Source organism: Copidosoma floridanum, unplaced genomic scaffold (genome assembly GCF_036245765.1).
Source record: "Copidosoma floridanum isolate Cflo_tuat_1 unplaced genomic scaffold, Cflo_Japanese_pri ptg000020l, whole genome shotgun sequence".
Classification (NCBI taxonomy): domain Eukaryota; kingdom Metazoa; phylum Arthropoda; class Insecta; order Hymenoptera; family Encyrtidae; genus Copidosoma; species Copidosoma floridanum.
This window is the reverse complement of record NW_028321897.1, coordinates 5,847,831-5,867,552: the sequence shown is the minus strand read 5'-3', so window position 1 is coordinate 5,867,552 and position 19,722 is coordinate 5,847,831. Positions and strand designations below refer to the sequence as shown.

The 19,722-nt window shown below is 37.2% G+C and overlaps 5 protein-coding genes across 10 annotated transcripts; 3 read left to right on the top strand and 2 right to left on the bottom strand.

Annotated features, from left to right (window-relative positions):
• Positions 1-3,393: 3,393 nt before the first annotated feature.
• LOC106646999 (transcription factor YY2) lies at positions 3,394-7,526 on the bottom strand. 5 transcript variants are annotated; one of them, XM_089593923.1, is made up of 6 exons: positions 7,267-7,526; positions 6,902-7,086; positions 6,655-6,802; positions 4,534-4,831; positions 4,189-4,452; positions 3,394-4,097 (listed from the first exon to the last, which is right to left on the bottom strand). In XM_089593923.1, the coding sequence occupies exons 1-6, from the start codon at positions 7,412-7,414 to the stop codon at positions 3,983-3,985; spliced, it is 1,158 nt and encodes a 385-aa protein (XP_089450049.1). In that variant the 5' UTR covers positions 7,415-7,526; the 3' UTR covers positions 3,394-3,982. The 5 variants fall into 5 exon arrangements, with proteins under 5 accessions (XP_089450049.1, XP_089450046.1, XP_089450048.1 ...); XM_089593920.1 differs by having other exon boundaries at positions 4,534-4,870; positions 6,655-7,093; positions 7,217-7,525; XM_089593922.1 differs by having other exon boundaries at positions 4,534-4,870; positions 6,655-7,081; positions 7,217-7,525.
• A 4,688-nt stretch (positions 7,527-12,214) lies between these two features.
• LOC106647014 (ATPase inhibitor mai-2, mitochondrial) lies at positions 12,215-13,555 on the top strand. The gene is made up of 3 exons (XM_014363254.2): positions 12,215-12,367; positions 12,814-12,946; positions 13,071-13,555. The coding sequence occupies exons 1-3, from the start codon at positions 12,321-12,323 to the stop codon at positions 13,200-13,202; spliced, it is 312 nt and encodes a 103-aa protein (XP_014218740.2). The 5' UTR covers positions 12,215-12,320; the 3' UTR covers positions 13,203-13,555.
• Positions 13,556-13,953: 398 nt separating this feature from the next.
• Fancl (E3 ubiquitin-protein ligase Fancl) lies at positions 13,954-15,903 on the top strand. The gene is made up of 6 exons (XM_014363258.2): positions 13,954-14,581; positions 14,651-14,758; positions 14,843-15,096; positions 15,172-15,367; positions 15,439-15,669; positions 15,757-15,903. The coding sequence occupies exons 1-6, from the start codon at positions 14,288-14,290 to the stop codon at positions 15,856-15,858; spliced, it is 1,185 nt and encodes a 394-aa protein (XP_014218744.2). The 5' UTR covers positions 13,954-14,287; the 3' UTR covers positions 15,859-15,903.
• A 464-nt stretch (positions 15,904-16,367) lies between these two features.
• On the top strand, positions 16,368-18,962 carry LOC149374353 (putative peptidoglycan muropeptide transporter SLC46). Its single transcript, XM_089593633.1, has 6 exons — positions 16,368-16,455; positions 16,559-16,819; positions 16,894-17,243; positions 17,324-17,600; positions 17,672-17,854; positions 17,917-18,962. Exons 1-6 carry the CDS (start codon positions 16,368-16,370, stop codon positions 18,108-18,110), a joined length of 1,353 nt encoding a protein of 450 aa, XP_089449759.1. The 3' UTR covers positions 18,111-18,962.
• Positions 18,292-19,540, bottom strand: LOC106647034 (NADH-cytochrome b5 reductase-like). Of its 2 annotated transcripts, XM_089593634.1 has the most exons (5): positions 19,496-19,540; positions 19,156-19,423; positions 18,862-19,087; positions 18,561-18,769; positions 18,292-18,479 (listed from the first exon to the last, which is right to left on the bottom strand). In XM_089593634.1, exons 2-5 carry the CDS (start codon positions 19,418-19,420, stop codon positions 18,292-18,294), a joined length of 888 nt encoding a protein of 295 aa, XP_089449760.1. In that variant the 5' UTR covers positions 19,421-19,423; positions 19,496-19,540. The 2 variants fall into 2 exon arrangements, with proteins under 2 accessions (XP_089449760.1, XP_023245078.2); XM_023389310.2 differs by lacking the exon at positions 19,496-19,540 and having other exon boundaries at positions 19,156-19,447.
• Between the last annotated feature and the right edge of the window lie 182 nt (positions 19,541-19,722).

The following is a 19,722-nucleotide window of genomic DNA, read 5'->3' as shown; positions in this document are numbered from 1 at the left end:
AATTTCCTCTTCAAACAGAATAAATAACTTTGATTACTTTCAGAATTTCTCTGACATGTATTGTAATATAAAATTTCATTGTATTACGAAACGAAACAAAGCCGGGTTGATGTTTTATACATTTTTTTTTAATGCTTTAGTTACTTTTCATCAGTATCATCAGTTTTTAATCATAAAAAACGCATTAATTGACGAATAACATAATCAGCCACACTGTAAAATTAAAAATTACATAATGGTACGACAATGCACCTATTAATTGTTTAAGTACACAAATCGACTGTTTTATAAAGAAATTAAAACCGAGTGCAAAAGATAAAATATTCAGTATCGGGGTACTTTAATCATGTGGTATGATTTGTCATAAAAATAATAAAATAAATTATAGGTATAGCATATTTATCACAGTCAATATCATATAAAAGTGAGGTAGATTTAAACTGCCATTACTTTAAATCTTGGTAAAATTGCATGATTTCAGTATAGTTAGATCCATTCATACAAGAATTTATGTCGGATCTCTTGGTACTGGTTCTTAAAGTTATTTTTTGAATTCTGAACAAATCCAAGTCAATGTTTTTCAAAGTTACATAAAAACACGATTTTAGATACTAAAGATATGTTACCGATGAAAAAAAATTGGAAAGGTGATAATAAAAAGAAATTAAGTTTTAATTGGTTTTTATAAATATTTGTTCCAAAGAAATACGTGACAGCTGTTTCGGTACACTTTAGCTTCTTTAGACGAATAGCGCTGTTATACTACCTTCGGAATAAATGTATATGAAAATCAATTAAAACTAGATTTGTTTTAATTATCACCTTTTCATTACAGTTTTTCATCAAGTGAACACCAATTCAATTGATTACTTGAAAAAAATTGGACATCATTTAATCTTATACTTACAAAAAGATAAACATTCATGGAAGACACATTTCCGAGGGACGACAAAGCCTTTCCTCACATCAGCATCACTCGTCCAAATCGCAGTTAAAGAGCTCGCGTGAACTAATCCACCGAATCGAGAAAAAAAAAATAAATAGGCGCAATTCGTCCAGTCGAAACGAAACCTATTAACAATCGGGCGCGCGAAACGCCATGACGAAAGACCCACCGTCTTTTCCGGCGGCTCTTCGCAAATCCCGCGATTTCTTACGAGCTTATCTCGGCCGAGAGCCACGGCGGGCTCTTCTATTAATTATCCCCGTGGCTTACAGCGACGCTCAACGGGGCTCGAAACGGCCACCCACCCCTCGATTGAAACTTGCTTCCAGCCGCCAATTATGGCCCACGCCAAGGTAAACTTTGGAGCTCGGCAACAAGGACGCCGTGTAGTACCACACACGCTGCAAGCTCTCGATTCAAAAAAGCCCGAACTCGCTTCGCAGCTCGTGACCCGGTGCACAAAAAAAAACACGTACGCGTGGCTTTGCGACTCTGTTTGCGCTGAAGTTCCCGTAGAATCGGCTGGTTCCGAAAAAAAAACTCGCGATTGTTTCCAACTTATCCGTCGATGGCGCGGATTACAAGCCCTTTTTTTCTATGCGTCGTGTAGTTGTACACCGTATTGGTACCAGGACGTACTTTTGCCCTTCCAGCCTCGTGTTTTCCCCGCATTTACGTGTGAACGTATGCTCGGACAAAGTTTTTCCCGAAAAATTTAATCGTCCTGTCCCGCGTGCTCCGTTTACTTGCATGCCCGTATTATGCAGGGGAAAAACTCGGGACTTGGCTCTGTTTTTCGTACACTTTGCATAATGTTTGTTCGAGATGTTTGCGCGGCATTATACCGTCGTCTGTTTTCTTTCTTTCGAAAATACAAACGTAATAGTCCGAGACTGTACGGTATGTGTTTGTTTCCCCTGGGTAAACAACAACTTTGCGTTCTTATTAATTTTTTGCAACGACATTCAAGTTTCAGGAAAAAACGAATCGATTCGTCAGTGTAATAAAACGTAAACAATGCAAAAGAAATAACATTTTTAAAAACCATAAGTGTAATCCATATCACCATTGCTAAAACACTAAGTAATACATTTGTATGACAAAATCGTACAAGGGACAGTCAAATCGTTAAAGAAAATGAGTTCTATTGAAATTTTTATGAAATTGGGACACTTAGCAATTTTTAGTGTTTCAACTCGTGTTTTATCCATATTGTGATGTTATCTATCGTTATCATGCATATCTTTAGATATTTTTTTATATACTAAAACGTATTTATTTTTTTACCCTGACTCATAAACGCGACCTTGTGTTCGGTTTTACATGATAATATTTAAAAAAAGACACTGGGCCAATGTATAATTCAGAATTTATATTTTTTTTTTGTTTGTTTCAACAGCTTGATGATCGATGCAAATGAGGGCAGAAACCTTAATAAATACTTTTCACTGATAAAAAAGAAATTATCTTAGATCCCACACGTAAAAAAACTTTTTAAAAACGTACTAACGGCATTGGAAAAACATCGTTGCTCTACAATTAGTGGAATTTTAGAAACATTTTTACATCGCTGGATAGTAGGTACAAGTTTGTCACATACTTTATCTTTACCTTCTTCATGTCCTTTTATTTTCAAAGGCATTAATATAACTACTTTACTTTTGCAAGACATTTACAGCTCTTGAACGGGCGTACACTATCTTTATCTTGAAATCGTCGAAAAACTAGTGACGTTCCAGACGTCAGTCTGAATATTCGTTTTGTGCATAATAATAAAAACTAAAAATTGAATTCGTCGTGTGTGTTATTGTGACTACTTGAAACTTTTTGTTCTCATTAAAAGTAATCGTAAAAGCTCCGTTATTCGTTGAAACATATTTAAATCATTCGTTATTTTTGACAAACATCTGGAGCAATTATTTCTTGTACACTAATATGAAACCTATTAATATGTTTGTTATTAAAACTAATGCATTTCATAATGTTTAAGTTCTACATAATAGTAAATTATTTACTTTGAAAAAAATATGGCTTTTTTTGGTGGTGTACAAACATCAGTACGTTTATATTTTTTCATATCTTTTTATCTAATAAACTAATAAAGAATGTATAAACACAAAAAGTCTAAAATACACATAAGCATATCAGCTACTTACATAAACTCAAATAAATGACCCTCCAATTCCTCATAAGTCATAAGAAATAGAATATTTGTAAAGCTTACAAAAAATATTGTACAATCAAGATCCCATATCTTCTTAGGATCCGAATACACTTAAGTAGTAATCATCACTCATAACCCGCATCAGCGAGCTTAAGTTAAATAATTTTTTCATGAAAATTTCATTGCAGCACAGTACAACTTGTCTATTTTTTTACCTCCTGTTATGTGTATACATATAATACGCGTATGGTGTATTTCTCGTAGAGATAAAAATTTATTTTAAAAGTAATAATTTTGAATTTATTTTTATCTTCGAAAATATATCTTATACATTATATTCACTTCACTTAATAAATATTTACAACCGTGATTGACGAGTCACGCTCTAGGATACATTGTTTGGAAATCGATATGAAAAGTGAGTAGCCATCGCTTAAATGGGATAAATAAATACCGTCGGCATTAGGATAAAAAGTTAAGTTTTGAAAATTCAACATTTCTACAGTATTATCTACAAATGCATCTAATATCAAATTCTTAAACCTCAACTTTTCAAGTGTTCCTTGTCTCACGTAAGTCATAATCATTTCATTAGAATTCACGCAGTATTTCGTTTTCCTGCATAGTTCTGGTTTGCATCTAGTATTTAAATTTTATTATTTTTTTTTATTTAAGCGTAAAATTAATACCAGAATGAGTCAACGGATTTTTTTTTAAATATGATAGAAAAATTGTTTTTCGTTTATGCTCTTCTATCCGCCTTTAATCACTCGTTATTGTAAAATATGTACACTGTTGGATTGAACAATCAAAGGTTACGAAAATTTGACAAAACGGGCACGTTATGGATATGGCGCCAATGGCGAAGAGGGCTAATCAGCATAAACAATAAACTGCTGATTATCCACGTCAGCCACCTCTACTTGAACAAACTGTGGCTGTTGCAGCTGAATTTGTTGTACTTGTCGGCCAATATTGTTTCGCGTTCTGAAATAAAGCGAAGGTTTCAATATCATTCTGCTCTTTGTTTAAATGTTTCATTGATAGCTGTAAACAGTTACAAGTTTTGAGAACTTACTTGGCCTTGGCATGTGTTAATATGTGTGACTTTAAATTTGTTGATTGAGCAAACTTTTTACTGCATCCATCGAATGGACAGACGTAAGGTCTGTCACCAGTATGAATCCTAACGTGAGTTCTAAGATTAAAGTCCAAACTGAATCTTTTGCCACACCCTTCAAACGTACATTGAAAGGGTTTTTCTCCCGTATGAACTAGTTGATGCCTTTTCAGCTTTGAACTTTCAACAAAGGCTTTTCCACACTCTGCACATACGTGAACCCTGCAATACAAAAGCATTGAGAATAAGCCAACAAGTTAAAAATGAGTAATAATATATTAGAGAAGAAAAAAAATACCAGACCTTGGTCCATGAGTGTGCAAATGCTTGCGCATGGCGCTATTATCCCTAAACATTTTTGTACATCCTTTGTGCGGACAGGCTATTGTACGCTCAACACCGTCGATTATTGGCGGCTTACTGCGCGATTTTAATTTATTATGATTTGGTCTGGCAAATTCAGCCAATTGCTTGGGATCTGAGAGATCCAAGCCAGGTATACCATCTGACACAGAACTACTAGAGTGGTTCAATTTGGAAACTGTCTTGCCACTCATGTACTCTGTGTAGTCTTGGTCAGGCTCTGGATTGGAGCCTTCATCTGGAACATCCACCAGGTGAGACGCTAATAGGACACTTCCTTTAACAGCAACAAACAAGCAAACCAAAACAAATACCACCTCAGTCTTTTGAATTTCATAAACTTGATTTTATTTTCTTTGATTTCTTGATTGATGATGTTCTTACTAGTTTGAGACAGTTTTATCCAGTTATTTGAAAAATATTCATAACAATTCATTTTAACTAATTTACTCTCATCAAAAGGAAGATAAAAATATCTCAATCCTACAAATGTACCAAGAAAGTTAATAATAATAATGATACCCCCATGTAAAAATATTCTTTTGTGTTTTTGGTAACATTCAATTAGCAAGATAACATTTTGTACAACATTCATTAAGAATATAACGAAAAAAAATTGTATACTCTACACAAACTTGTTATGTATTATAAAGTTATATATGAAGTTAAATCGTTTAAATTTTATGTTGCCAATTAATCATTTAGCATTACAAGGAAATCCATGCATGTGATAAGCCAAGTTGGGATAAAAATATGTTGTTGTCAAACAAGAGGAAAAAGACTTTAGGAGCAACTGAAAAGTTATATTTATATTTTACATTACAAATGTTTAGTCATAGATTATTTTAATACAATTGGCAAAACATCGAATGAAGATTCAAGAACGACAGCCCAACATCCGGAAATTCGATGTACTAATAATTCTCAAATTTAAAGCAAAAAATAAAATAGAAAAAAAAAAAAAAAAAAAAAAAAACACAAAGAGTCAAAGCAAAGAGCGCTAAAAGCCAAATTACGCCTCCGACTGGCGCGTTGTCGCCATCTTCTCGAACATGGCGTCCCGTACAAAAACGTGCCTAAACACTTGCTCGCACATACACACACACACACAAGTTGCGCGCACCCTGGCCATCTTCAAAATATGGCTGCCCCCTGGATGGCGCAATGGCGGGCAGCCGCCTACACACACTGCAAGCCGGTCAAAACAAACAAAGCCGACGACTGTCAAGTCAAAGTTTTTCTGGAGTTTCGGAGCAAGCACGTTACCGAGGAAAGCCAAGACCGATCAGGGTGTACGCGAGCGATCGATGGCTGCATTTGTATTCAACTGATGCAAAAGTGCAGTGCAAAATAAGCGCGTGCATGTTCCTCTGGTACATAATTTTAAACACAACGAGTACATTTGACAGAGATTTGCTTTGTTAACAGATATATTTTAAAGCAACATTTACATATCATCGAACGTCCACGGAAATTTTATACAGTGTGGCAGGCTGCTGTGTGTATGTGTGTGGGTACGTTTTCGTTCGCAGGAATGATGGGTAAATCTGGGCCCTTTGTTTTTGTGCCTTTCATTTCCAGATGCTCCAAAAATAAGTGGATAAGAATGTCGTAATGAGCCGATGTAATTATCACTACTGCTCTAACATGCTTATCATACATTCAATTATTTGTATCGATTAGAACGCGTCTAATGTTGTGTTACTGTTTACAGCAGTGGTTGACTCTTGTAGCATGCCTTTGTTTACGATAGCTAAGACGATGGTGTTATGAGAAAAAGGAGTCGAGAGAGCACGCAGAGAATTAAAAAAAAAAAAAAAAAAAAAAAAAAAAACTTTTGACCAGGGGTCGTAGATGTGCTTGTTGCACTTAACCTCGGTTCTAAAAATAATTGTCGCAACTAGGTAGAGAAAAGAAAGGCTAAGCACGTGGTTTCTACGACTCCGATTTCACCTTTTTGACTCTTCAGCGAAATGAGCACCCAAAAGGAAAGGACAGCAGGAAACCGAGGGCACTCGAAAATCAACAAAGTATACATTAAAGTAATCGAATGCGACTTACCGTCGTCGGTGCCTGAGGCCCACATAGTCACTGAGAACTCGCCCTCGAGAGTCTTGATCTGCACTTGCTTCTGTTCCCACTTCCTGGCTTTCGCCTCGGCTGGCATTTCGGTGAAAACAGCGTGCTGTTGTTCGGCTGGCCTAAACCTCTGGGCAGCAGCAGTGGCGGCAGCTGAGCCGGCTGTGCTCTTCCTGGCTTTTTTTCTGCCCGTGGAGCTTGTCGTCGTTAAGATGGTAGGCACGGTGACGGTGCCCGCTACCTGCCTCGAGGGCCCGGGGCTCGACTCGATGTATATATCCGCTTGGTCAGGTACCGGAATTTGATCGTAGACGGAAAGCGGATCCCCACCCACGATCTCTTCCTGGGTCTGCAGTATGATATCCTCCTCACGGCCCGTTTCCGGCAGCGCCTGCAAGGTTATCATGGCCTGGTGGTGGTGCTGCTGCTGCTGGTGGTGGTGCACGTGTGGATGGTGTAGCTGCTGCTGCTGTTGTTGATGTAGGTGGTGACGGCGGTGTTGTAAGTGATGTTGGTGGTGGTGTGGTTGGTGATGTGGCGTCACTATTTCATCCTCGTCTTCGTCGTCATCTTCTTCATCCTCTTCCTCGTCCTCCGAGTCCCCAATTATCGTCTCCTCGATCGTTTCGCACGGCATGTCTACGGGAATAGACTCGATCTCAACCTCCTGGATGTCCGGCTGGATCTCGACCTCGGCCATCATGTCCGAGGACGCCATATTAATGTCGCCTGTGGACGCCATGTTTTCCTACAGACCAGTTGCAGCGCTTCTCGACTAGCGTATTAGGCAATGATGGCGGCTTTCGAATATCAAGATAAAGCGGGTATCCCCCTCCCCCCTAACCCTATACACACAAACATGGCTGCACTATGCAAGTGCAGATCTGCAGATTCTTGATCGTCGCAGTGTGCGCGGCTCTCTTCTCTTTGCCAGCGCTCCCAAAAGTGGCTACCGAACTTGGGGGGAAATTCAAATTGGCTATATGGAGCAAGACGCAAAACCTCAGATAACTCGACAACATTCCATACACCATAACTTGATCAATTAATCCTAAGCTATTTAACCCAATAACCCAACGCGCCCATACGCAGTATCACGAGCATTAATAATTAATAAAATAAATTAAACAATAACGCAAGCGCCAATCCCCACACAACCCGGGGCGCTTACTGGTCACTTTAATTATTAAGAAAATTAATAAAGTAGAGCAAGCGCCAATCCCCACACAACCCGGGGCGCTTACTGGTCACTTTAATTATTAAGAAAATTAATAAAGTAGAGCAAGCGCCAATCCCCACACAACCCGGGGCGCTTTCTGATCACTTTTTTAATGAATATATTAAATAAAATAACACAAGTGCCAATCCCCACGCAACCCGGGGCGCTTACTGGTCACTTTTTTAATGAATATATTAAATAAAATAACACAAGCGCCAATCCCCACGCAACCCGGGGCGCTTACTGGTCACTTTAATTATTAAGAAAATTAATAAAGAGGAGCAAGCGCCAATCCCCACACAACCCGGGGCGCTTTCTGATCACTTTTTTAATGAATATATAAAATAAAATAACACAAGTGCCAATCCCCATGCAACCCGGGGCGCTTTCTGATCACTTTTTTAATGAATATGTTAAATAAAATAACACAAGTGCCAATCCCCACACCACCCGGGACGCCTACTGGTCACTTTAATTATTAATAAAATAACACAAGCGCCAATCCCCACACAACCCGGGGCGCTTACTGGTCACTTTTTTAATGAATATATTAAATAACATAACACAAGTGCCAATCCCCACACCACCCGGGACGCCTACTGGTCGCTTTAATTATTAATAAAATAACACAAGCGCCAATCCCCACACAACCTGAGGCGCTTACTAGTCACTTTAATTATTAACAAAATTATCAAAGTAGAGTAAGCGCCGATCCCCACAAAACCTGGGGCGCTTGCTGGTCACTTTAATTATGAATAAAATAAGTAAAATAACACAAGTGCCAATCCCCACGCAACCCGGGGCGCTTTCTGATCACTTTTTTAATGAATATATTAAATAAAATAACACAAGCGCCAATCCCCATGCAACCCGGGGCGCTTACTGGTCACTTTAATTATTAAGAAAATTAATAAAGTAGAGCAAGCGCCAATCCCCACACAACCTGGGGCGCTTTCTGATCACTTTTTTAATGAATACGTTAAATAAAATAACACAAGTGCCAATCCCCACACGACCCGGGGCACTTACTGGTCACTTTGTTAACTAATATAAAAAAAAATAACACAAGCGCCAATCACCAAACAACCCGGGGCGCTTACTGGTCACTTTAATTATTAAGAAAATTAATAAAGTAGAGCAAGCGCCAATCCCCACACAACCCGGGGCGCTTACTGGTTGTGTGGGGATTGGCGATTGCTCTACTTTATCAACTTTGTTAATAATTAAAGCGACCAGAAAGCGTCGCAGGTTGTGTGGGGATTGGCGCTTGCTCTACTTTATTAATTTTGTTAATAATTAAAGTGACCAGTAAGTGCCTTAGGTTGTGTGGTGATTGGCACTTGTGTTATTTTTTTTATATTAATTAACAAAGTGACCAGTAAGTGCCCCGGGTCGTGTGGGGATTGGCTTTTGTGTTATTTTTTTACTTATTTTATTAATAATTAAAGCGACCTTAATACTAATTAATATTAGAATATTAATATTAATTAGTATTAAGTGACCAGAAAGGGCCCCGGGTTGTGTGGGGATTGGCGCTTGTGTTATTTTATTTAATATATTCATTAAAAAAGTGATCAGAAAGCGCCCCGGGTTGCATGGGGATTGGCGCTTGTGTTATTTTATTTAATATATTCATTAAAAAAGTGACCAGTAAGCGCCCCGGGTTGCATGGGGATTGGCGCTTGTGTTATTTTATTTAATATATTCATTAAAAAAGTGATCAGAAAGCGCCCCGGGTTGTGTGGGGATTGGCGCTTGCTCTACTTTATTAATTTTCTTAATAATTAAAGTGACCAGTAAGCGCCCCGGGTTGTGTGGGGATTGGCGCTTGCTTTACTTTATTAATTTTCTTAATAATTAAAGTGACCAGTAAGCGCCCCGGGTTGTGTGGGGATTGGCGCTTGCTTTACTTTATTAATTTTCTTAATAATTAAAGTGACCAGTAAGCGCCCCGGGTTGTGTGGGGATTGGCGCTTGCTCTACTTTATTAATTTTCTTAATAATTAAAGTGACCAGTAAGCGCCCCGGGTTGCATGGGGATTGGCGCTTGTGTTATTTTATTTAATATATTCATTAAAAAAGTGACCAGTAAGCGCCCCGGGTTGCGTGGGGATTGGCACTTGTGTTATTTTATTTAATATATTCATTAAAAAAGTGATCAGAAAGCGCCCCGGGTTGTGTGGGGATTGGCGCTTGCTCTACTTTATTAATTTTCTTAATAATTAAAGTGACCAGTAAGCGCCCCGGGTTGTGTGGGGATTGGCGCTTGCTCTACTTTATTAATTTTCTTAATAATTAAAGTGACCAGTAAGCGCCCCGGGTTGTGTGGGGATTGGCGCTTGCGTTATTGTTTAATTTATTTTATTAATTATTAATGCTCGTGATACTGCGTATGGGCGCGTTGGGTTATTGGGTTAAATAGCTTAGGATTAATTGATCAAGTTATGGTGTATGGAATGTTGTCGAGTTATCTGAGGTTTTGCGTCTTGCTCCATATAGCCAATTTGAATTTCCCCCCAAGTTCGGTAGCCACTTTTGGGAGCGCTGCTCTTTGCTTCTTTACACGCGCATGAGGGCCACTTCACAATTTACACTCACACCGCGTGACTCTTGTCTTGTTTTGTGACGTCAAAATTCGGTAGGCACGGGCACTGCACTCGACTTTTGGAGTCATTTGGCGTAAGAAAACTGGCCGAGTCGCATATTCCTCAAAGTGATTGTGGAATGGCCCTAATGAACATAAATTGTTACGCAGAAAAGCTACTGTTCATTCAAAACCCTACTACCTAATCTCTGTTTAAAACAAATCTTTTGGATGTTAACTGTAAGTTTTTTCCTCTCCATTCATGCTTAGAACACAATCAAAATCGTGTTTGACTATTGAGCGGTATACATATGGAGCCAGTGATGTATACCAAGTTTTCTTAACGGCAACACTCCAAGAATTCAAAAGCTCCATATATCAATGAGACGGAGTTTGTTGTTTCGTACTGACAAAAACAAAATTTAAAAAAATGTTTCATATGCTTACTTGAATTCGATCATTTCGTACTTCGGGGTTATCAAGATTTTTTTTGTTTTTCAACCATTTATTTGATTAACAGTTAAACACCGCCGTTTATTTTACGTAGCAAGTTCGTCTCGATAAAAAAAATAAGCGGTCTTTATTTTTACCGTATAATTTTTTTCACAGTATACATTATGTCCTTAGCTTTTTCGGTTAGATGGGAATAATGTATAAAAATTAACCAAGCTCATTTGCTTGCATTTGCAACAACCATATATATAAGTAGTTGAGTAACTGCGATGATGTGTTTTGCCAATCCAGCAGAGGATCCCATTTCCCTTCCATTATTATTTAAGTACATACGTATCATTAAAAAACATTTCAAACGGTTTCAAGTTACGTATGACAACATGCGATAACGATACCGAACTTCTGATATGCTTGAATTGAATCAATAAAAATTAAGTACGTTCGTATCATGTACCAGGTTTATACTATGGATAGTAAAAATTAAGAATAAAAAATTCGCATGGTTTTTGTTGGATAACGATTTGAATTCGCTAAAAATTTGGTAAATAAACTAAATTTATTATTGAAATAAGAAAAACATGTATAGAGTATACATACACATTCACTACCTAATAAAAGATCATATACATGTTATTCAGCTAGACGTTTGTACTTGGATAAAAAAAATCGGTAAGATCGATCATGACGTTATATGTATAATGTATCGTCTACATACCGCACATAGGTGTATTTTTCACGATTTTCACATCTTATTAAGACATACAACTAAGTAAAACGGACAGTGTCGTATTTTTTACAAGTAGAATATCATTTTATAGTTAAATTTAAAAAATGAACAAAAAAAATTATTCCGGAATTTTCTCCATTTCCATCGATAATTGTTATTTTTAACCGACTTCCCTGTCTCTAATGTAATACAATATTACAATGTGTTGTACATTATATTAGTGATCACTTTTAAGAGCTTGTAAATTTTTGTACAGCTCATTTGCAATCGCGATCAAACAAGTGTTTCAGGTACTTTTATTTTTCTCACAATACAGGTATAGATTAGATTTTTTGTCGAGATCGCGTTTTTCAACATTTTACGTAATACACAAACAAAAAAATTGTCATTACGTGAAAATTGCATATTCTGATGAATTGTCCAAATATTACAGTGGATTGATGAGAATACTTGTGATGTTAAATTTGAACCACCCGCCGATGTAGAACTTGCGGGGGCGGCAGGGGGTTCAATGTAAACGCACCTTAATGTCTACACCGATGCATAATATATGATTATATTAAAAGCTGACGACAAAAGCTGTAATCTAATATATTTTCCAGAATTCCTGTAAGTAGACAAGCGCTGTTTGTTTTTCTTGTACGGTTTAGCTGACAAGTGCTAGAATGCAGCGAGTCCCAGTGGTTTTCAGCAGAAATATGGCCTTCTTGAGGTAATCCACGACTGTATATTAATTTTATTTACATTAAAAACCAAACTTGGTGAGCAGACTTTGGCACTGTGCCCCAACTTTTTTTCTCTCCTCCTGATCCTCTGGCTGTCGTCGATGATTTTACGAAACGAAACGCCCAACGAGATCGAACACTGTTTTTTTTTTAGCACGATTGACCTCTCCTTCGACACTTTTTTGGCACGATTACAGTTTTTGTATAACCTAATCCAACAGCCTACAACATTGCCCAAAGCCCAAGAATCGCTCCACACGTATTATTCGCAAGCTACCGGTCTTACATAACATTTTTGCTGTATTCACCACCTACTTTGCTATCAGTTTTACTTTATTCCTGATTTTCAAGTTGTTTGATTAGAAAACTCAATGTAATACCATGAATTTTAAGGAATATTTTGTTAATGTCCGTATTATAAATTTTATTTCAGCCGTGTAAACATGGTTGGTGAACGAGGATCCGGAGCCGGCAAGGGTGGAGGTAGTGGTGGATCCATTCGCGAAGCTGGTGGAGCCTTTGGAAAAATGGAAGCTGCTCACGAAGACCAATACTTTTACAACTTGGTAATCTTTGTAGTCTTAAGCATAATATACGGTCTGATCGTTACATTGGAAAAAATCATGACGTTTTTAATATTTTTTCTTAATCATATGATGCCTTTAAGTAAATTCTTCTTATTTGTTGTAGCAAAAAGAACAAATTAGTAAGTTGAAGGATGGCTTGCATGATGAAATTTCATTCCATGAAGAGCAAATTAAACGTCACCAAGAAGCCATCAATCGTCACAAGAAAAGAATCACTGAAATGGACAAGGAGTGAAGAGCATTTGCTTTGTTACGTACCTATTTGTATACATCAATCTCTACTATGTGAGAGAAGCACACGCTGAAAAAAAAAATTTAATGAACAAAGTATTACTTTATTTGCTCAGTTCTCATTATTAACTGTTTTGGTAGTTGTAAGTACAAAATAAAATGTCATCTCTACAGTTTGGATTATGAAATTTAAAAACAAAACACGTCAGTCATTAACGCAAATCCACACAGGAGCCATGCAAGAATGGGTAATATTGATTATTCACCTCTTTGATAAAGAACTACTGTGTATTTTACTGTTGCTCAAACTTGTATAACATTGTAAATGTATTAAAACATTCGATTTTTTTAACAATACACCAAAGTAATTCATTTTTTTAACCATTATATTATTAAAATATTATATCCTAAAATTTGTAGTTATTAAGTGATAAAGAAATCAGTATCCAAAGTAAAATACTACTGTGTGAAATGTTAAAAAGGATCACATTATTGCACCATCTTTCCCACTGTTGACAACTAGTCTGTGTTTTTTACATAAGAAAAAGGTAATGAAGCATTGTTACATGATGTCAGTGAATTACAGGTTTACACACTCACGAAGGGATCCGCTGGCTGCTCGTAAAAGTAGATCGTCTTTGAAACTTCGCGGGTCAAGAAACGCGAGAAGACACATTACGTGGGTTACCTTATTGGCTCCGCCATTTGTAAATTACCGGCTTCTATCGCCATTTGTTGCAAATGTGAGTTTTTGTGTTTCAAGCATGTGTATACGCTTTTGCTCCACATGGAGTTGAGGTGAACCAATAAAAAACGGGTCTGAGTTTGTCTATTCAGTCTTTTGACTTCGAGACTCGATACGTCATGTTTCGGGGACCATTCAACATGTAAACAACAACACGAAATAAGTAGATACGTGCAGATTTTTATAAATTTGTTAAAAAATAACGTGTATACTTGCATACGCCTATAAATACATCATGATTGTGTTTAAAAAAATTGTGACTTTGAACTTACATGACATATTTTTTGCTTAAAACCATTAAATTTTAATAAAAAGAAAGAAAGAAAGAAAAGCATTTGTGGACAATGGAAGATGATTTCAAAGAAATGTTGGAATTGTATCCTACGTTAGTGCTTGTGTCGGAATCTCCACCGACATGGAAAGGATCGCTGACAGTGACCAATAATTACACAAACTGTAAAACAAATGTTGTGGTCAAATTTGTTGTTCCATTGTATCCACACTTGAATGATGCTTCGATTTATTTTGGAAGAAGTATTGCTTTCTTGTTCGGGAATCGTTTTAAAAATCAAATAGAATCACTAATCAAAGCATCTGAATCGGTACCTTCCTTTTTTCAAGAACTGACAACAGCCATTGTACGTGCAATAGGTAATACTTTATTGTTTCACTGAATTCTTATGGATAATTGAGATATTTCTTTTCAGGAAAAAATGATCTGTGATTATCATGAAAAAGAAATGATTATTTCCCTTAAAACGGATGCAAGAGAAAAACTATTGAAAGAACTTAATTATGTGTTATCAGAAAATTCAGTAATATCCAAATATATATTATATTAAGGAGTGAGAATTTAAATGGAAATTGAAAATATTTTTAATCTATAACATCATTTTTAGGAGGTTGAGCTTTCATCTAACAAGGACCTCAGTACAATAAAACTTAGTATGAATGATATTTCTATGATAGTAGAGCCTTCGATTAACTCTTCTGGTCAAAATTCGTGGAAAATCGTTTCTTCAGAATTACCAGATGTACCTGGTTACACCATCAATGAAAAAAAATCTTTTACATTGAAAGAGATAAGGAACATGTTTCAGAAACAAGTGGATCTGTTAGAAGATGTTTGGGCTCAATTGAGGAAACTTGACAAGTAATACTTTTTATATATTTGTTGAAAATCGTTATATTCTATGGGGCAAATGAAAAAAACATTGCGGAATTTTAGTTTTTGTTGGGTACTAGATCCACTTGAGCCAAAACCGTACCATCTATATCGAAGAATCTACTTATCACCATCGCTATCTGTTTTTATTACTCTTGATCCCAATGATCCTACTGGCTATCCAAAATTAGTGTTTCTTGGTGCTAAAAATGAGGTAGAAAAATACAGAGATTTGGTGCAAGACGAAGATAATATCGAGGTATACTCGTAATAGTATGTAGTGCATTACAAACATTAGCGTGTAGTATTAAAATGTTCAAATAATTTCAGAAATGGGATCTAGAGTCCAGTGTGTATGAAAATCTGTTGTCACTGTTGAACATTGATGATTTTCCAGTACAACCACTAACTGCAAAATCCGAGAAAGACGAGGAAGGCGTGTTTGGTGATGAAGAGTGTTGTATTTGTTTCTCGGACGAAGCCGACGATGGAACATTACCCGATGAAGTATGTAATAACAATAAGTGCAGGCGACGTTTCCACCCCACATGCTTATTCCGGGTAATTGTTATGAATCCTCTTTTATCGATATCGACAGTTGAAAATTAGTACTCGTATACCATGTGTCATTTATTTTATTGATTTTAGTGGCTGCAAGAACTCTCCACCAACAAAATCGTGTTCAATAAAATATATGGCGCCTGTCCCAACTGCAAACAAGAAGTATGTTGTAACGTACCATCCACCTAATATCTTGTGATATTCAATTTTTAAGAGCGATTGCCAAAGTTACAATAAATCATGAAAATAAATTTATATTTACATAAACAAGCAACTTTCATGGTACTACGATTATTTCACGTTTATCAAAAAATCACTTGACTTGTGTAATATTAAATCCAACAAATTAAAAAATCCTATGTCAATATCTTCTTGAACGAAAGAAAGCAAAACTCACGGTGTGCAGAGCCATAAGTAAGCTGACACTGTAAATATTATTGTTGGAGAGTCTAGACTCACCAGTATTATTTTTCCTGTGTAAGGCACATTCGTTTAAGTCGCGGGCCTACAACAACTTTGAACCGTATCAGCTGCTCGCAGTCGTGATTGAGCATCGGTTTGAAAAGCTCACGAAACACCTACAATACATCGTGTTGTTCGTCACACACTGCTTATCGGGGGTTTCTTTTTTTTTTTTTTTATCTGCCAAGTAAATATCTTGATTGTAAAAGAGATAAAAATAATAATAACCGCAAGCAATGGATCCACCAGTAGCTTCGAAATGGAAACGAGTGACTTTCGTCGAACCCGTTATCTTTTTCATCATGTTTGCCTACACCGTGTCTGGTAACTATAAGTATACTTTGTACGCTCATCTGATAACTCAAGGGCGCGTTATTACATACTGTAAAAGAGAAAGAAAAAAAAAAGCAAATTTCTTTCTATGCAGACAGCGTCATAACGGACGCGATAGTTTACAAAACATGCGTCCAATTATTTGTTGGAAACAATACCGATTGCGCGATCCTGTACATGAACAGCAGTAGCGAGATCGCTAAGCGCTTACAGGAGCTCGTCCAGCCGCACACGGCCACGCTCTTGGTTTTAAAATCGTCGATCGAAACACTCCTCCCGACAATACTGATCCTCTTTGTCGGTCCCTGGAGCGACACGAACGGCAGGAAGCCTCTTTTGCTCGTCCCCTTCATCGGTACGTACACATTTTTGTAACATGTACTACCTATACATACCTCAAACGGTGGATTAAATCGTATTGTTTTTCAGGCTCAACGATATACTACGCTCTGTTTTCCGTGCTCAGCAACCTCGAGGTCGATCCCCACTGGTTTCTGGCCGCGTCGACGATATCGTCTCTACTCGGCGGCTTCCCGGCGATTTTGCTGACCTGCTTTTGTTACGTGTCGGACGTGACGAGCGAGCAGAGTCGAGCCTGGCGCCTGGGCTTCTTGGACTTTGTGCTGTTTGGCGGGCAGCTCGTCGGCTACCTCGTCAATCCTCTATTGTTCAAGCGCTTTGGCTACTGGCTTGTCTTTGCGACTTCGGCCTCCAGCTGCCTTCTCGGATTGATCTACTCGCGCTTCGTACTGGCAGAGACGATATACACGGGGACTGGTGTCGGTACACTGTTTCGACGTCTTTTACAAAACGAAAAGTGATCTTTTTTTTTCCAATTCATAATGTGTACCCTTTACAGCGCTCTTTGAGGAGCTTATTCGATCCCAGGTTGATCAGGGATCTGTTTCGAGTCGTCGCGAGGAAGCGCGACAGTTTCGACAGGTGTCTCGTCTGGTGTTGTTTGCTCATGATCGCCTTGCACGACGACATGATGCAGGGTACGGCCACTATACTTTACCTCTTTACTAAAAGGATCGGCTGGAGCGTCACGGATTTCGCCACGTACTCGGTGTTCCAGTTGCTCGTCACCATGTGCGGCATGCTGCTTCTCATCAAAGTCATATCGCCTCTGCTGAGTACGACTCTGTTTTTTTTTTTTATATATAAAGTTTAAGACGAGTTTCAAATTTACTTGGATTTTTCACAGAACTGCCGGAAACTGTGAGCATCATGATGGCGAGTATGTCAAACGGCGGTGGTTCGATCGCGAAAGCTCTGACTTTCGAGTCTTGGCACTTGTATCTGTCGACCGTCGTTGGGATGTTCAGCCTTGCCCCGGCTTCGCTCGTTCGCAGCATCATATCGAAAAACGTCCGGCCTCATGAAGTTGGTGAGTTTAACTTGTGGTATATAACAAGCCAAATGGATTAATGAGACGCACGTGTATCGCAGGCAAAGCATTCGCTGTGACAACGGCGATGGAAAAAATCGGCCCGTTCATGACGACTCCGATCTTCGTTTATTTGCACACGAATTTTCTTACCGCGTATCCATGCCCCGTGTGGTTCTTGCCCGCGGGATTGAGTTTGTTGATTGTGGTGCTTGCGTTTGTCGTTGAACTGAGATGGAGAAAAATTAGAAGTTAGCCATATGGACTTTATGAATCGAGTTGAAGTCAAATCGTACTTAATTTAACATTTTATCAATGAACAAATGACAAATTTGTATTTTCTTTGGTATCCATAGTATTTGTTTATACTTTTTATTCTTTTGTATTTTCAAATTAAATTAACAGAAAGGATTTTCATAAAAATCTTTATTCAATGGTCACCTAAAAACATGGTAATGAGAAAATTCTTTTTCAACAACAATTTTTTCAACAGTTTCATTGAATTCCGTTGTCCCGCATATTAAAATTAAACACGATTCTGGTGAATAAGAATTGAGTATTCCCCTGATTATATCACCGTTCAAACGATTACTCACAATATTTATGCCTGTCATATTTGCTGTGCCTACAAAAAAATTATACGAAATTATTACGTCGAGTATGGAAGGTGTATTTTTGGCATAGATTTTGAAATTCTAGATCTTACTTTCTTGAGATAAATAGAAGGTGCACTCAAAGTTCCAATAATCACTCAAAAGCCTTAACTCATCCTTCAATGGTACATGTGAGAAAGATCTGAAGCCTACAGTCATATTAATTTTTGTGTCTTCCAAATCATCTTGAACAATCGAACTTGCCAGTGGGTACATAGCTGCAATTCCAGATCCAATGCTCAACATGAGAATATGCTTGTAACTAAAAGAAAATATAAATAAATAAAAAATAAAGTAACCGTAATACATAATTTTTACAAGAGCTCCAAGATTTATTGTATATTTAGTTTTTACCTGTTTCTCTGGTACTTGAACCCTCCGTATGGGCCTCTAATGCTTAATTCATCGTGGACTTTTAATTTTTTTACATAATTACTTGCTTTCCCGTTGGAATATAATTTGATCAGCAGTTTTATACTTTTCTGACTCCAAGATATAGGAGTGTATGGCTTTGTTACTGTATCAAGTTTAATCATCACGTGCTGACTAGGAGATAAAAAAATAATGTCGTCTTCTTTTTCTAAAAAAAAAAAATTGTTCCTTACATTTGTTGTAGTAGAAAGTCAGAAAATTAAAGTTTGGTCATACTTGATTTGCAATTCAAGCATACAAAAATGCAGTCTTCACATGCTTTTGTTATTTTGTCGATAATAAATGCGCTATATTTGACAGGTGACAAGTAATTTTTATCCAGTAAAGTATCATTCAATTTGTCGAATTTTTCCTTGTTCCATTTTTCCAGTAATTTTTTATGAATATCAAATATACACGGATTACAACCATTTCCACAGCAATCTTCTTCTAATGGAGTAGGAGGACGATTATCAATTTCACCGCTTTCTACCGATGTCATGCTCTAAAAAATCAATACTGATAATAAATTAATAGCACCTATTTTAGTATTATTGTATAGTCAAATTGTACTAACAATCCGTTTTACATATAACAACAATGGAAAATAATTTTTTTTACAAGTATAAGCTAGAATTGGTGATAACTTAATTTTTTTCATCATCAAATATAAAAACATGAATTTTTTTTCTTCTCGAAAATATTTGTACTGTTTTCATTATTCATAATATTGCTGCAAGTGTCTGCGTTGCACACTGACGTCGCATAACAATCGAATCGGTTTTATTATCATGATAACATTGT

Excerpts from the sequence above, each read along its gene's own strand:
- LOC106646999 (XM_014363235.2), bottom strand. The coding sequence starts at position 7,414 with ATGGCGTCCACAGGCGACATTAATATGGCGTCCTCGGACATGATGGCC. Across the intron at positions 4,871-6,654 it reads GGCCTCAGGCACCGACGACG|GAAGTGTCCTATTAGCGTCT; the intron begins GTAAGTCGCATT and ends TTGCTGTTAAAG. Across the intron at positions 4,453-4,533 it reads TTGCACACTCATGGACCAAG|GGTTCACGTATGTGCAGAGT; the intron begins GTCTGGTATTTT and ends TTTGTATTGCAG.
- LOC106647014 (XM_014363254.2), top strand. The coding sequence starts at position 12,321 with ATGCAGCGAGTCCCAGTGGTTTTCAGCAGAAATATGGCCTTCTTGAG. Across the intron at positions 12,368-12,813 it reads AGAAATATGGCCTTCTTGAG|CCGTGTAAACATGGTTGGTG; the intron begins GTAATCCACGAC and ends ATTTTATTTCAG. Across the intron at positions 12,947-13,070 it reads ACCAATACTTTTACAACTTG|CAAAAAGAACAAATTAGTAA; the intron begins GTAATCTTTGTA and ends TATTTGTTGTAG.
- Fancl (XM_014363258.2), top strand. The coding sequence starts at position 14,288 with ATGGAAGATGATTTCAAAGAAATGTTGGAATTGTATCCTACGTTAGTG. Across the intron at positions 14,759-14,842 it reads ATGTGTTATCAGAAAATTCA|GAGGTTGAGCTTTCATCTAA; the intron begins GTAATATCCAAA and ends CATCATTTTTAG. Across the intron at positions 15,097-15,171 it reads CAATTGAGGAAACTTGACAA|TTTTTGTTGGGTACTAGATC; the intron begins GTAATACTTTTT and ends GCGGAATTTTAG.
- LOC149374353 (XM_089593633.1), top strand. The coding sequence starts at position 16,368 with ATGGATCCACCAGTAGCTTCGAAATGGAAACGAGTGACTTTCGTCGAA. Across the intron at positions 16,456-16,558 it reads GTTTGCCTACACCGTGTCTG|ACAGCGTCATAACGGACGCG; the intron begins GTAACTATAAGT and ends CTTTCTATGCAG. Across the intron at positions 17,601-17,671 it reads AGTCATATCGCCTCTGCTGA|AACTGCCGGAAACTGTGAGC; the intron begins GTACGACTCTGT and ends GATTTTTCACAG.
- LOC106647034 (XM_089593634.1), bottom strand. The coding sequence starts at position 19,420 with ATGACATCGGTAGAAAGCGGTGAAATTGATAATCGTCCTCCTACTCCA. Across the intron at positions 19,088-19,155 it reads ATGCTTGAATTGCAAATCAA|AAAAAGAAGACGACATTATT; the intron begins GTATGACCAAAC and ends TTTTTTTTTTAG. Across the intron at positions 18,770-18,861 it reads TTCAAGTACCAGAGAAACAG|TTACAAGCATATTCTCATGT; the intron begins GTAAAAACTAAA and ends ATTTTCTTTTAG.